This window comes from Seriola aureovittata, chromosome 5 (genome assembly GCF_021018895.1).
Source record: "Seriola aureovittata isolate HTS-2021-v1 ecotype China chromosome 5, ASM2101889v1, whole genome shotgun sequence".
Lineage (NCBI taxonomy): Eukaryota > Metazoa > Chordata > Actinopteri > Carangiformes > Carangidae > Seriola > Seriola aureovittata.
The window spans coordinates 11,315,624-11,331,599 of NC_079368.1; the positions used below are offsets into that span (position 1 = coordinate 11,315,624).

General features: G+C 41.2%; 1 protein-coding gene across 1 annotated transcript in view; it reads left to right on the forward strand.

Annotated features, from left to right (window-relative positions):
* LOC130170069 (GDNF family receptor alpha-2-like) overlaps positions 1 to 15,976 on the forward strand; it is a 45,522-nt gene that overhangs the window by 11,502 nt on the left and 18,044 nt on the right. Inside the window, exons 3-4 of the mRNA XM_056377191.1 lie at positions 1,508 to 1,594; positions 12,237 to 12,615. Of these exons, the coding sequence (XP_056233166.1) occupies positions 1,508 to 1,594; positions 12,237 to 12,615 (466 nt within the window). The remainder of the gene's footprint in view (positions 1 to 1,507; positions 1,595 to 12,236; positions 12,616 to 15,976) is intronic.

Consider the following 15,976-nt stretch of genomic DNA (forward strand, 5'->3'; position numbering starts at 1 on the left):
ACTCCTCTCTTCTTCTGATTTTCCTCTGTCGTCATCTGTCTTTTCTTTTCTCTCCTTTGTGTCGCTGAACTGTCTCTCCGCTGCTTCTTTTCTCTCTCTCAAACAACAAAAACATACAATCCTCAACTATGCCAGATGTCAATAGCTATATGTGCTCAGAGAATAGCCAGCTGAGCTGCTCCATCTTGTTATGATTGTCAATATTGATTTAGAAGAGAGATGTAGAACTGCACATAAAGCAGTGACTCTGCGGACGCACACAAGTCTGAGGTTGGTTTTCTTTACTCTGTGGACAAATTATGATAGAAAATTCCCTTTAGTAATTCCCAGTTTAGTCATTCCTCTTCACTGTGTGCCAGTGCACATGTAGATATCGTCCCTTGCTCTTGATTAATTTTAATGAACAAATTCAACTTGTATAACTTGCATTCCACCTCTGGTGAAGTATGATTACATATAGCTGATGTTATCATGCCTTATTTCTGACTCTTATTATATTATTATTATATTATATGATTAAATATAATCACAGGAGAAATGAATAACTTTGTATTGTATGAACCAGTAACCGGAGGCGCACACACACACACACACACACACACACACACACACACACACACACACACACACACACACACACACACACACATACACACACACACACACACACACACACACACACATGCACAAACAAATACAGCTTCCACACAAGCCTTGCCCATTATCACAGCAGCTAGAAGACAGCGTTTTATCAGCTCGCATCATCTTTTCAAAAGAATCCGAGGAACATGTTGATAAACAGAATGTACTGTATCTATTGATTGGATCTACTGATTGGTTGTCCATGCAGCATCGGCTTGTACCAACAGGTTTCAGATTTTCTCATTTTTAACAGCGGGTCTCCGAGCCTTCCTCACAACACCCTCGCTGTGTTTCTGTTGGGATCAGAATGCAAAGCTATTACACACTGGAGGGTTTGTCTCAATCACACCGAATGGCTATGAATTTTAAATGCAGGATTAGGGCCTACAGAGAAGCGGGCACATGGGAGGAACTCAGTCAGTTGAGTGCTAATTTGATTTTTAACTTTTTTTTTTTTTTTTTCTTCTTACAATCAGCTCTGGCAAGACATTGTTAGCAAGAAAAGATGCACTGCTCACGCTTTAGTCCTTCGAATGCTCCACCAAATCACACCACAGCAGGAACAAATACTCTCTCCAAAAGGAAATGATCTGACCGTGATGAACATCCTGTTTTCCATATCAAAAACAAACAAACCAACCACTCATAGTGGGAGTCAGTTGTAGGTCAGCCACTTCAATACAGTGAAATGATTTCAGTACAGTTTAATATTACATTTTGATCTTGCATTCAGTCGATCTCTTAAATGAAAGATAAAGAGCCTGCTCTGTGAAAATCCAGGGCTGAGAAAGGAATCATGACATGAATTTCCTCTCTGTTTTTGTTGAGTGATCATGAGTCTTTGTTGTCCTTTTTATTGTTTCAGGTGGAGACATGGATGACTCATCTCCGTATGAACCTGTAGCACCAAACCGACACCCTGATGCATTCCGCTTGGCCTCCATCTCCTCAGGTAACACAGGTTTGATCTTAACTGAACATGTTGTAGTTTTTCCATATAATCGAAAAAATGATGTGAATATTTGTCTTAGATATTGTGTAATGAAGATTCCTTTGGGATAAAAAAACGAGACCAAAAATAAAACAGTGTTGTGGTCCAAAGAGCCTGTGTTGATCTTTCCTCGCTGGCATTCCAGCAGTCAACTTAACTTGGCCTTTGAATAAATTATGTGGTTATCGTTTGATCTGTTTTGCAACATATAACGCCTGGTGTGGGTTTGTGAGGTAAACCATATAGCCTCTTTGTGCTACCCCACATTTTTTCCACAGCTATTGATTTTGCTTTCAGTTTGATTTCCTCTTTGGTGTACTAATTAAACAGCCTAGCACTCAGCAGGGGAGCTATAGCCTGCTATTTCATTTTCTGGTTATTACCGTCATGGTATCACTAATCAATGCAGGTCTTATTATAAGACGCAGCTACAATGGTTATTGCAGTGCACAGAAAGGAGGTATACAATAGGTGTGATTGGACATAGGGACAACGCCTGTCCATTGCCAGAGCTACAGGCTTCAGTCACTTGAAAATTCAATCGTTTTCTTTCATCCAGTTCTGACAGAAATTTCCGGAGGATGTTCTCTTCTATTTTTTTTCCTTTTTAGCCAAAAGCAATCCACGAACATTGAAGACAGCACATTTTCCTTTTCTCTTGGCTGATGTATCTTGCTTTGTTTTATAACTGGGAGGTACAAGAAAGACACGCTTTTTGCATAATCCCCTTAGCTTGAAATCAGCAGTGTATCACTTGTTTTTGAAAATGCGCTTGTTTGATATATTGAAAGACCAGAATAAATATGAAAGAGTGCAGGCTTTGATTAGTTTTGAGTTTTGAGCGACGATGGCAAACTGCCTTCTCTGAATTAAGTGCAGGTTCATCTAGAAAAGCATTCAGAGAGCGCATACTGCCGCCAAAGCTGCACAATCCTCAAAATTAGTTACTTTGATGATAGAACATTTTTTAAAAGTTGCATCTGAATTTGAGATCTGCACCAAAATATTTAAAATCTACAATCTCGCTGATTCATGATTAGGTTCTATTAGGGCTTTGTGCAAGGATAAACTTTCAAGCTCGTGATCACTGAGTTATGGCCATTTCCATTCATCATATTGCTGTACCGCCACCTATATGCAAACTGCCATCAAGGATTGCAAAATCACTCAGAGTTGATTTGTGCACTAAATATGGCACCAATTATACAGTCAGCTCAAGAGTAATGGCAGTATATTTCAAATAGGCCTTCAAGGATTAGGCAACTATTTATAAGACCAAAAGTATGAAACATTAAAAATTAGATACCTTTTTTTTCATCCTACAACATTTTGTACGAGAGATGGTAAAGGCTGGATGACATATCCAGCGGGTACAAGTGCCCTGGTAAAACAAGGAGTGCAGTACAGTATACCTAGACATATTAAGATACAACAGGGGGCTCATTACTGTATCCATTTTGCTTCAGCTATTTCCTGCATTCTCTCTAAGGTGAAATATTGGATTTGCTCTCTGAAATCTGTTTAGCCGCAAGCTTTCCTCATTATTTATCATTTCTGAGGACAGAGTAATTGATTGTGGCGCTGAGAGGAAACCACAGGCAAACAGATAAGTAATTACACACTTGTTTTGTGGAAATACTTCTCACTTCAATTACTAAACTGCTCAAAAATATTCTTAATCACCTATATAAATGTATAGAGACCCAGGGAATATATGATAGGAATATATGCTATCTGGGTTCTTGATGAGGACAGGGGAATGTATACTCTCCAAGAGGAAAGGTAGGAAATTGAAAAATAATCTCTTATTTTAAAAGTTTTTGTCTGGGAGGAAGATAAGGGACAGAAGTGTGATAGAAATGAAAAAGAATTATATACTATTGTGAGCACTCACACTCTGAAGTTGAAATGAAACAGAACATATAGAGACTCTGTTTCTGCATCGCCTCAAGGGATACCTGCAAAACTGTTTAACTCAGGCTTCTCCTTCTAATGGTTACTGTGTCGTCTTAATGTTGCACGTCTTCAAACTGAAAATCTGTGTGCAATGTACACGCACACAGACAAAAAGACAGTATTCAATCCCCTGGGATGTGTCCCTTAAATAAGGCCAGTGGCCGTCTTTGGCCTTGTCTGCTTTTACAGCAACACTCATGACAATATAGCCAAGGATGGCTTCGTCAGAAACACTGAGATAAATTTTGTTCCTCTTGCCCTCGCTCTGCTGGCACTGTGCACCTGCATCAGCAGTGTTTCATCACCTTGGTGCTCAGCACAGTTGCATCGCGGGCTGACTAGAGTGTCCTCGTTGACAGCAGTGGGCCTTTTTCCAGCAATTTCTTTGCTGTGATGGCACTGTGGTGGCTCTCTCTCGAGCCCTGTTCCTCTTCTTCTGCGAGTCACGCCTCTCAGCACTAAAGAGTGAGGGTGATATTATAGGTTAGGTTAGGAAGTAGCTAAATGAAAAATATGAGCGGGTTACATTAAAAAAAGGATTCTTTCGAGCTTCTTTTTCATCGAGTGGCCCTATGCGGACTGCAGGTTAGCCTTTAGTTTCTTTTTTTAAATGGACCATTAGTCCAGTTTACACAGCACCAGACACCTGACATAGTTCAGATAGCTCCTCTATCAGCTGGAATGAACTTGTCCTGTCCAAAAAGTTCTGTGTCAGATAGATTAAGCCACATTTTGTCCCACAGGCTGAATATGGCCACAATCTGGTTTCTGTCATGAGGTGTGATGCTGCACTCCTGCCCACCTTCCAACCATCTGCTTAAGCAGTCAGCTTTTTGTTGGGTGTAAGCTGTGACACTTTATTGCCATGTCACACTGTCAGCGTCAGGGCAGAGGGTACAGTTCTGTGATAGATGATGGAAATGATAGAGGGGAAGTGAGCAGAGGTTATACAGGGTAGAAAACATGTGAATAGGACAATACTGACAGCTCACTTGAAGTGGCAGTGACCCCTGTTTACCAGCAAGTGGAAATTCTGTGGAAAAACACTGGTGTTCTCCTTTGGGAGTGCATGTGACAGCTCGAGTGAATGCAGTCCGGTCAGGACCCAAGGCTGGTGACAGGTGAGCCGGTATCTGAAATATGATGATGGTTATACTGTATGTACTCTATGTGTACTGTAAACCTATAGTTTTCTTAACATAGGTGCCCAGTTTGTAGGAAGTCACCCTTGTGAAAACTTAAAGCTGCAATAATCAAATACTGATCACAGCAGTATCCTGAAAACACAGAGTGCTGTCTCAAAGTTTATTGTCACTACAAACATACCTGTCACAGTGAGTGACGCATAGAGAAACACAGAGATGAATCGAGTGACTTTATCAACAAAAGTGTTTGACTTTCATTAAGAGATATCTTACTATGTCTATAAAAACAAGGACGTGTCACCACTGTCCCCAAAACACAGACAGCACTGGTTTACAGTAGAAATTAAAAGATTCAATAACGCCACAAAATATACCTTTCAGCCACTGTAGAGAGTGACTGAGCAAGTGCCTCAGTGTGATAGAAAAATGTAGCTGTTATCATCAGTATCTGAGCTGTAGTAATACTATCAATGACAGAAGCAAAGAATATTACATGCATGTGAAGTCATCTCTGTTCAGCAACACAAAACTTCAGCGTGAGACCCATGATAACAGTATTGTCTTTAACAGCAGCAGCACATCACAATATTATTTTTTATTAACTGCTGCTATTTTGTTTACTTATCTAGATTATTTCAGGGCATCGTGATTAGACATACAAAAATATATTTTAGCATGCTGCTACAAAACCTATTACATGGCTGGACTGCAGTTTCAGCCCATTATCTGTTGCTTCTCTCCTATTCTCAGTGCTCACATATACAGTATTTTAATACAGCCGAATTTCCATTACAGCTGTTCTCATTTACATGTTTCTGTTTTTCAGACAACAGAACAAGTATGAAATAGTGACTGAAACAGCCCATTAAGTCTACATATTAGCCTCCAAGCCGTTTTCAAGTGGCTGCTCTGCTGCTGCTAAAGTCCTGATTTTACAACCACACCGTCGTCTGACAAAATCACCAAACACATAAAGACAAAAGGCTGTGCTGTGGTTTTAGCTATATTTAACTGCAAAATGATGACTCAAAGAGAAAGTTAGAAGCAACAGAATATTAGTGTTTTCACATATAGTCCTTTTTAAGTGAACCAAACTCAGTCCTGTTAAAGTGGACCAACAGAAAAGCATTGTGAGCTCATTTGAAAGTGGACTTAGTTCTCTTTATGGTCCACTTCAGCTCTGATGGACCTTCAGTCCGTGTGCGTGTGTGTGTGTGTGTGTGTGTGATTGTGTGAGTGATGTGAGATGTTTTTTCGAGCGTCCGAGTGCAATATCATGTTAACTGCATTGTCTTCAGTGGAAAGCTTAGGTACAAGGGCTACAATTAAGCTTGTGAAAAGAAAGGCACATGTGTGTAACTTTTTGTTACAAGAAAAATCTTAATCATCAAATGATGCTGAAGGGAGCTAAGTGAGTCTTTCCCAGGGGAAATCTGTTGATAATCAGCTCTCTCTGCCCAAAACCCCTTTAGTTGCCGTAAAAATTGAGCACAATAAGAAATATTAATGCATAGTTTTCTTGTTCTAATCAGATTGTACTGAACACCAGTGAGAATCTAACAAAATCAAACGAAAAGATGAAGCATGGAGGTGTTATAGGAAGGCACATTTGTCTTGTTTATGGTCCCACACCTGCCAATGACAGACATCTCTTCGCCCCACTGAGTTCAGTTTGTTCAGAAAATAATCACCTTTGGTGCTTGATGTGATCGTACTAGTTTGTTTGATGCATGCACAAACTTTTTGTCGATGCAGAGTAGGGCTGCAACTAACAATTACTCTGATCGTTCATTAACATGCTGATTGTGTTCTAAGTTAATCGATTAATTGTTTGATCCATAAAATATCTGAAAATAGAGAAAACTCCACTATGATTTCCCAGAGCGCAAGTTGACATCTTAAAATTGCTTGTTTTACCCGGTCATCACTTCAATAAAAGATATTTAGTTTACTGCTATAGAAAATGAGACAGCAGCAAATATTCTCATTTGAGAAGCTGGAAAAGAAAATGTTATGGCACTCTTGCTCACATGTAGAGACCCAGTAGAGGGTTCTCGCTGCGTTCGCGGGAACTTGACTTACAATGAATAACCATTATTTTTCTCAGTTTCAAGACAGAGATGCTGTGCAAGTCAATAGCCCTATATACAAATCAATAAGACATCATGTATGAAAGATGTGGGAGAGAATCCCTCCTTGACAATGCACCAGAACCCTTATCAAAGCCCAAATGACTGCCATATTACGTACAGCATGCAAAGATATTATTGACTCTCATTGTTAATATGCTCCACGTGAAATGTATTCTGTTCTCTTGACCCAGCGCTGAGCTAATTAACTTATTAGGAGCAGAGGGCAGCATAGAATCCTGCATTCAGGGGTCCCTCCAGGAATTAAGTTTAACATCCCTTAGTTAGACCTTCTAACTCTCCGTACTAAGCCTCTCACCTCTCAGCTCAGTGTGCACACCATCCAATTAAATCCAGAAAGCTGTTTCCACAGCTGGGGAAAAAGGACCAGTGCAACAGCCGTGCTCAGCATGCTGTTGAAATGTTTGACATTTTCACATTGTCCTCATAATAATTACTATTACTTAGGCAAACACTAAGATCTTTTTTTTTTTTTTTTTTGCATGTGTACAGTATGGGGGTTTTGCTTATTAGGGGCCTGACTGTATCTGTATTTGTTTGTGCAAGGTTGGTTTTGTGTGTACCCGGGATTGTGCCTGTGTGTATTACTTTGTTTATATGCTTCATTATTTTGTGTGAATTCTTTAATCAGTTTACCCTTAGTCCTGCCTTAGATTGTCTCTCTGTGGGTCAGTAATGAGCATTGTTGTTTGCGGCTCACTTATCAGAGACACTTTATAATAGTCAGCGTTTTTCTAACAAGTTTGAATTAAACAACAAAGAATAATCCACAGAAGATATTTCTTTCTTTTTTTTTTGTTTTTTAGGTAGTTAGTTATTCCATTCTTGTATGTTGGTGATGAAAAAGGAAGCAGATTATTGAAACAATATTGTGTAGGTTCACCTGACACACAGATCGTGTTTAGATTATTTCAGCATGTTTTGCATTATTACCAGTGACGGCTGAAAGAGCTAAACAGCATGCATATTAAGGAGTGAGGGGGCCACTGAGGACGCTCCGGCTTTGAATTTCACTGGAGGAAGCCCAACTTGAAGGCAGATGCTCATAATCAGCTCAAGTATTTAGAGGTGTGTTTACAATTATTTAAAATTCCTTTGGACACCCTTTCTCCCACCTCCATTCTCACATACAAATATTTAGTCGTCTCTCATCATTTCCATCTCCCCTCGCTCTCTCCTATCTGGCATGCATTGTGCAGTGATAATTTCACGCTCAGAGGTAGAATTCACTTGATCCCTGGGAACAGAGGACTTCATGAACTCCGTTTGTCTTCCTCTGATGACGTCTACATGTCTAACTTGCTCAGTAAGGCTTAGGGAGATGATGTTGTAGATCCAGTGCACCCTCTTCTTCCCCTCTGCAAACCCTGCTGCGACGTGGCGTACAGAGCTAATGACTGATGAGCCCTTTGACACGGAAATGCTTGACATGCTCCTCGGGGTCCAGACTAAAGACTTCCCTAACAAGCTCTCGCACGCTCACCCAGGGCCGTATTAAATCCAAACTTTGGCACCTTTCCTAATTACTGAGAACATACCCGTAGCCAAGAACCTCTTCCTAACCTGGGCTGAACTCCCCTCTGCAGCCCAGAGTCCCTCGAGTATGGGATGATATATGAAATGCAGAATTCAAATTAGGCTGACGGAGAGCAATTACTGGGGAAGGAAGATCCCTATACAGAGTATGTGAACGTTTTATCCACTTCTTCTTATTGATACGTGCTCTGTCCACCTCTTTCACCTCTCCCTTTCTCTATTTATTATTCCTCTCTTTTTTCTCAGTGGAGCACAGATCTTTTCAGTTTCTCTCCTTCTGTCTGGATATAGGTGTCTCCTGCCTCTGCTTCTTTCTTACTTCTTTCTCTTTGCTCCTTTCCCTCTCTTTCTTTTTCTTCCTGTGTGTGCTATATGTTCAGAAAGAATAGATGGTTATTTCCACTACATTGCCATCAGTGGGGTCTAATTTATGATGCCCATCGAGTAGAGAGCCCTATTAAAAGCCTATTTACAGTCAAACGGCAGGATCACTGAAAGCAATGACAGTGCTTTAACTGTTGTTGACACCAACTAAATGTTATGAGACCACATTTTCTGTACACACTGGCAGCTAGTTGTGAGTAAACAACATGAGAAAATTTGATAATCTTATTGTGAATTCATGTCTTGTATTCCTCAAATTAATTTGATGTCACATTGCTCTACGTGCACACGTAAAACATCTCTGCATGCATTCATATTAGTTTATTCTTCAACCAACAGGTACCAAGATATTATGGGGGGAAAAATTATTTATGACATTTCCTGCACTTAATGACACTGATTGCTCTGCGTTTATAACATCCGTTAATCAATCAGTGCACCCACTTGCCCATCTATGTGTTCATTCATTTAGTCAATACCCTGCTTGCTCATTAATGTATAGTACAACAGGCAGCAAGGTAAGTTAATAGATACGTGCAGACTATTGTGATGCTGAGAGCTGTTGATTGCGCTGCTGATGGGCTGGGTTAATTATTCCGACCAAGAGTCACACATCTTTCCTAAATTAGGCTGGATTAATTGAAAGCTCTCCAGCATGTCTCTGTAAGTGTCCAATCTGTTAGTCTGTGTCCGCTCATTTGATCTCTCTATCTGTCATGATCGGCTGCTGTAATCAACTGCTCAAGTCTCCTCTCCCCTCTTAAAGCTTTTTCCATTTTCATAATTCTTGTATCATTAGCTTATCAACCCCTTTCTCCTCACATTATAGCCGAATGTGTTTGGTGAAAACCTTCATTGTAATGCACTTGGAAAATCAATTATAACTCTGCAACACAATACTGCACATTTCCCTGACCATCTCCACTTCTTTGCTTCCTTCCTCTTCTCCTTCTGCTCTTGCTATCATCCTGTTTGTGTGTAAGCACGTCAAAGCCATCAAGTGGGCTTTGTGTCTTATGTTCGCCCCAGGACATCTTTTTGGGTTGAGCTCCAAATTCAATCTCAGCTCCCCAATCAGAGGTAGTAAAAACCCATCCATCGCTGCAGCCTCAAAAACGGCTTCAGCCCTGCTTGGTCAGATAAATCTTAGTAGCTCATCCTTCTCCTATTTTCTTTTCATCCTGGACCCCCCAGTGGCCCGCATTAGAGCCTGCAGATGGCCAGGGGAGATTTAGGAGCTGCAATCCATCAATGTAATGTAGCCTGAACCACTGGACAACCACCCTGCTAACCTCTCCTCCAGCTGGACTGTACCGCCCCGCTTCGGGCCAGCTTCAGCCGAACTTGGCCCACTTTAGTAAAACTTTGGCCCTGCTTTGACCTCCTCATGCTCAGTGCCAAAGTCCGCTCTCTTTCCCTTTGCTATTGTAATCACAGATCAACCAAGTTGCTCCCGCTTGACGTGGTTGGCTAATTGTCTCACATCCTGCCAATAAGGTTTTATGTTTGTTACTGTTGCGTAGGTGATTGATCTGAGCACAGTTCTGTCTGCCTCTTCAGTCACTTACATTAACAAGACTGAGTATGCTGTGCTATAAGGCATCTGTTGTAGAGCATTTATACTGACTCCCCTCAGAGAGTGCAAGGATAAACAAGTTTCATCTGATGTTACAGGGATGTCTTATGTGAATAAGTCCATGCTCTGATCATTTGAATGAAAAAGAAGGGAAAGGTTCTCACTGGTGACCTGCGCACCTACATCTGTTGAACTCAGGACCTGTCTCTTAACACCCTGCCCTGTTTTATCAGAGCGGCTGCTACATTTAACCTTGATACATCTAAATGAAAGCCCTGGTTAATGGAAAGCTAGAGTAAGTGTGCTTTCTTCCTTCTCTGATAAACCCCCGATATTCTACTTCTACTATTCTTCAGTGGCAGTGAGTTTTGTTTTATCTGACGTGATCTGAAACCGCAAAGTCATTAATTTTAGGGGTATGCTTATTTTTTTTCCTCCTGTTGCAGTGTGATGTGTTCTATGTAACCCCATTTCTAGGATTGATAACGTGCGATGCACCACTTGAAAACAGTGCAGCATCTTTAGCAGGCCCTCTCCCTATAAAATAAATGGTCTTCTTCTTGCTCCAGGCTGTCTGATAGACACAGAGTGAGATTGGTTCTGTTGAATAAGAGATGAATCTCTCTGGGTGTCACCATGCCGCCACGAACTCTGAAATATCATTATCTACAGGGGAAGGAGGTTAACTTCTCTAATATAGCCTGAATACAAGAGAGGGGTGCCACAAGTGAACATGATCCTGCTTTATTACTGGTATATCTCAGGGAAAGGTGTGTTTTTTTTTTATTGTGTTATATGCAGTATGTCAGAACACCCAAACACACCTAATGATATAATCTGTTTTCCACAAATATGATGTGCAGCCGGAGGGGTAATTGCAATGTTTCAGTTTGTGATTATACTAAAAAAAAAAAAATAATAATAATAATAATAATAAGAGAACTTAATCTTGTACTTGAACCGTCCAATAAGTGGATCATGCAGCACAGCATGTAGTCTTTGCCAAGTCCTTAAGCTTAACACGTTTTGGGCAGACGATACAGTATTTTGCCACTGACCAGTAATCACATCAACATGCTTTCTCATCAGTATTTTCCCAAGGACTCCTGTTTGCTGTGCGTTATTTCCATTAGACTAAATCAAATTTCTTGTTTCTGTCATTATAAGTCAAATAACAAAAAATTACAGTACATTTCATTGGTATTAAATCAACATAAAGTTTAATACATTAGATGACAACTTTATAATGTGCTAATATTATGGTAATCACATCATAATATTACCTGTAAATGAATAATTTATTAATATCCAATTTGGAATCATAGTTTAATTCATTTATATTTCACTCAAGCTCTGAAACAGACTGAATCAATAATTCAGTTAGAGTGGATTTGGGCTGGCTGCAGGCATCTCTCCAGTGGCTCACTCTTGGTTGGAGAAACAGAGAAGCATAGATGATATTGAAGCACCTCCTTCAGTGTTCAAGCCTAACATGTGCAATGAACTCCCCGATGGGCAGAGATGCAAGGATTATTGTTTTATTTGTTGATCATACTGCAGCTGAGCCATCTGTAAACTACATACGATCGGTGATGTTGATTCGGACTATCAATGAAAAGATTTTTACACCTCTGTTGTGATTATATTTGATCCAGGATGTGTTTGCTAACAATCCTTTTTTGGAAATACATGTGAATAAGACTGAAACCCACAGGAGTACTTCTACCTCTAATGTATCTGCTATGACAGTGATGTCTGCCATTGGGTTTTCAAGTGATTTAACCATAAGAATATGAACTTTTTCACCTTTCGGTTCACTAAAGTCTCTAAGTTGTCTTCTTTGTATCCACTCTCAGGGATGCTCACAGTAGCACCAAAGGGTTTCCACTGTCCTGATGCCGAGAGAAACTGCAACCCCTGTCTTGATGCGGCCAAAGCCTGCAACCTCAACAACAGCTGCAAGAAGCAACGCTCCAGTTACATCGCTACCTGCAGCAAGGAAGACCCCAACAAAGGTGAAACGTGCAGCAAGAAGCGCTGCCACAAAGCGCTGAGGATGTTCCTGGACCGTGTGCCCACTGAGTACAGCCACCGTCTGCTCTTCTGCCCCTGCCAGACTGAGGGCTGCGCTGAACGACGCAGGCAGACGATCGTGCCTGATTGCTCCTATAAAGATAAGGAGAAACCCAACTGTCTGGAGCTACGGAGGGTCTGCCGCCAGGACTCTCTCTGCAGGTGCAGTAAAGGGAAAGCCTGCGGGGTGGGATGTGAAGGGCAGAGGAAGAGTGTCCCGTACTGTGTGTGTGTGTGTGTGTGTGTGTGTGTGTGTGTTGTGTGTGTGTGTGTGTGTGTGTGTGTGTGTGTGTGTGTGTGTGTGTAGTGCGAGGGTTGGCAGGGCACACATTCATTGTATGTGAATACATATCAGTTTTGTTGGTTTGATCGACAGATTTTTGCGCTGTGTGTATGAGACGAGCTGCTGCCAAGTACATCTGAGGATTCATTATCATCTTCTTATATTCATGGAAATGAGAAAAAAATAAAATTGAATCTGTGTGTTAGAGAGGGTTCCTGGTTTTGGTGGCAATTTCCCAGCTCCCACGGCATCCTAAAGTTTTATATTTCTCTTGCTGTAACTTTGCCAGCAAAGTAATTAGACTTTCAGGGAAGCCGTGGCTATTAGACTCTGGATGAAGATGTGAGGCTAAGTTGAAGGGACAACGCTCAATTAAGCTGAGCAAAACATTAGTGGATCACTTTGGCTGCATGGGGCCTCTATTGGATTCAAGCGGCCAGATTCAATTCACACCTACCCAGCCGTGACATGTTTTCTGGTGTTAATGCCACTGAGAGCAGGTGAAACACAGCGGTTGTACTATCAGCCAGATCAGCAGGCAAGATCCTTTTACCCCCCCCCCGAACCATGTGCTCTGTCTGGCCCTCAGTAGGGTACACATCCAACCAGCTGAAGGAGATATGCTCTGCGTTCATTAGTCTAATAGATTAAGAAAAAAAAAGTGGGACATTTGAATAATTGTAAGCATTTAAAAGCTCATTTATGAGCCTAATGGTGTTCGACCGAAACGTTAGACCCTAGAAAGTTCTTTGCTAAAAATAATACTCATGATGTGTGACTTATCAGAAGGGTGAGTTTTTGGCTAATTTTTCATGTCCCAGTGTGATGGATGATTAGGCAGCTGATACAATTCAGTGACAATCAGTGACGGGTCTTGACAGAGTTTGTGGATTTAATACACCAAGTAGCTGTCCAGCCTCCGTCGGCATGGAAGATGATAGCACCCTCCCTGGTTCGTTACTCGCGGTAACTGCCTGAAAATTAGACGCCTGTCGCGTCTTCCAAAAAGTGCTTTCAGTTACTGTCACCGTTTGCTTTCATGGAATAAATTTGGTTAGGTTTTTGTGGCGGACACGACAACCAATACAATAATTTAAAAACTCATATCTTGTGCACTAAAACGAATAATATGTTGCACAATATGAATAATAGTCATAAAAAAGCATTAATCTAAGTTTGAAAACACTTCATAACTTTTTTATTACTTGTGGTTTTGCTCTATTTCGGATAACTAGCCAATATCATATGTTTCTGTAACAAGTAAGAATGATTTAGAGTCAGAAAAATTTGAATTAGACTAGCTAATGGTGCACAACAATTCCTTGTGACTAGTATTTCCGTAGTACTTTACATTCATCCTGTTTCCATGGAGGTGAGCAGCCTTTGAGGCTGAGCTTTAACGGTGAAAACCCAATTCTAAATCCAACCACTCCGCTGCTAAAGACGGGAAAATCTATGGCCTCTCCTGCGATTTATGATTGTCTTGATAATTACCTGCTTGCCTGCATTGTGTAATCTGTTTTCAGGCTGAGTTGCTTTCTTTGACCTTTAGGCCCTCAGGTGTCTGCTGTGCTCCTCCTTATTGAGAAAGATGAAATAGAACGTTAAAGCTCATTATCTGTGGCTGTGTTATGCCCCACCGAGGTCAACAGCTCGATGAGCGTGCACACACTCATACGGATGGTACGGTTACACGCTGGCCTGTGCACCCACAGACCAAAAACCATTTAGCAGCCACACATGAACACACAAACACACACTTTTACACACAGCCACTTTGATCTTGAACGTGACTCTAATAATCCGCTGTGTGGGTGCTGCATTCTCCCGCAGTGAATAAGAGCCGCCATGCAAGAGAATGTCACTACGGTGCAATTAAAGTGAGATGTCATTGGTCAGTGCTGGATTTACAATGCTCTCTGACTGGTGATTTTATCCTTGAGGTGTCTGCAATCACTACCATCACCATGACCATGTGACATATTCTTAATGTGTCCTCTATCTGTCTCAATGTCCCCTCTCTGTTACATGATGTCAGGAAGTCCTGGAAGACCTTTGAAACAATAATTTGTTACTATGATATCAACCAGCATGTGGTGCTCTTAATTGACTCATCTTCAGTGTTTTGTTCATGCAAATTGAACTTAAAACTTATTTGTCATGCTAGTAGACACAAAGTGCACAGATGAGAGTTTGGTTTGTGCAATGTTGATGATAAACACAATTGAGCAACTCTTAAAAAAAGAGCCCTTAGTAAACTTTTTAAACGCAGAAGTCACAACACGCTCAAGTACAACACCCGAGGAAACTTTGCTTGTCACCATTCTCCCCTCTCAGAGATGTGTTGATAAAAGAAGGGGGAGATCATTCAATGTCAGGCCTGCCTCCCCTGGGGATGCCTCTCTGACTCCAAACAGGGGATACACAGATAGCCCGAGCCTATTTCCCTTTAACACAAGGGATGGATCGCAAGAGGAGGGAATAAGAGGAGGAAGAGAAGGAGGGAAAGATAATGAGACAGAATGAGACAGAGAGGAGAGGGAGGGAGGGTCACAGCATCGATCCGGGCCGTAAAGCTACTGCAGTGGGTTGGAGGTCAGTGGTTTGGTCACACAGCTATGGATCAGCAGACTCTGCTGGCCATCTCAAAGACAAGCTTAGCTCCCTGCAACACATTCTGATGAAGAAAGGGTCACGGCTCAAAACACGCCCAAGTCAAAACGGATTTAAAAATGTAGACTCACCGATTTTATTATTTATTTTAGATTTACAGAAGCCAGCAGTTCCTTGCATTGCACTGGGGAAGAAAATGCCTCCAAATACTTACCTTTAGCACATTGGATGCCAGATTGGCTGTGATTTCACCTTTGGAGACTGTTCAGATTGTTCCAGGTGGAGCTCAGAGCTCAATCAAACAAAAAATAAACATTTGAGAGGATTTCAAATATATACTTTTGGCTTGGGCTTAGGTGGCATATTGCACTGGAAGATTTCATTCTCCTTCTGTCTCTGTGGAGGCAATTGTTGACATACTCTGGAGATCTAGGGACTGTAGATGGACAGAGAACAAGCATTAAATGGAGCAGCACTTATTCCTTACACCTGGTTGTACTTCTGCTGCAGTTATTATGTTATTTCCTCCCATAATCCTGCACAAACAGAAAAAAACAGTCATTCCTGTGTTTGTTACTGTTCTCCTGTTTTCCTCACTTCCTCTCCTCTCCTCTTCGCATCTCTACC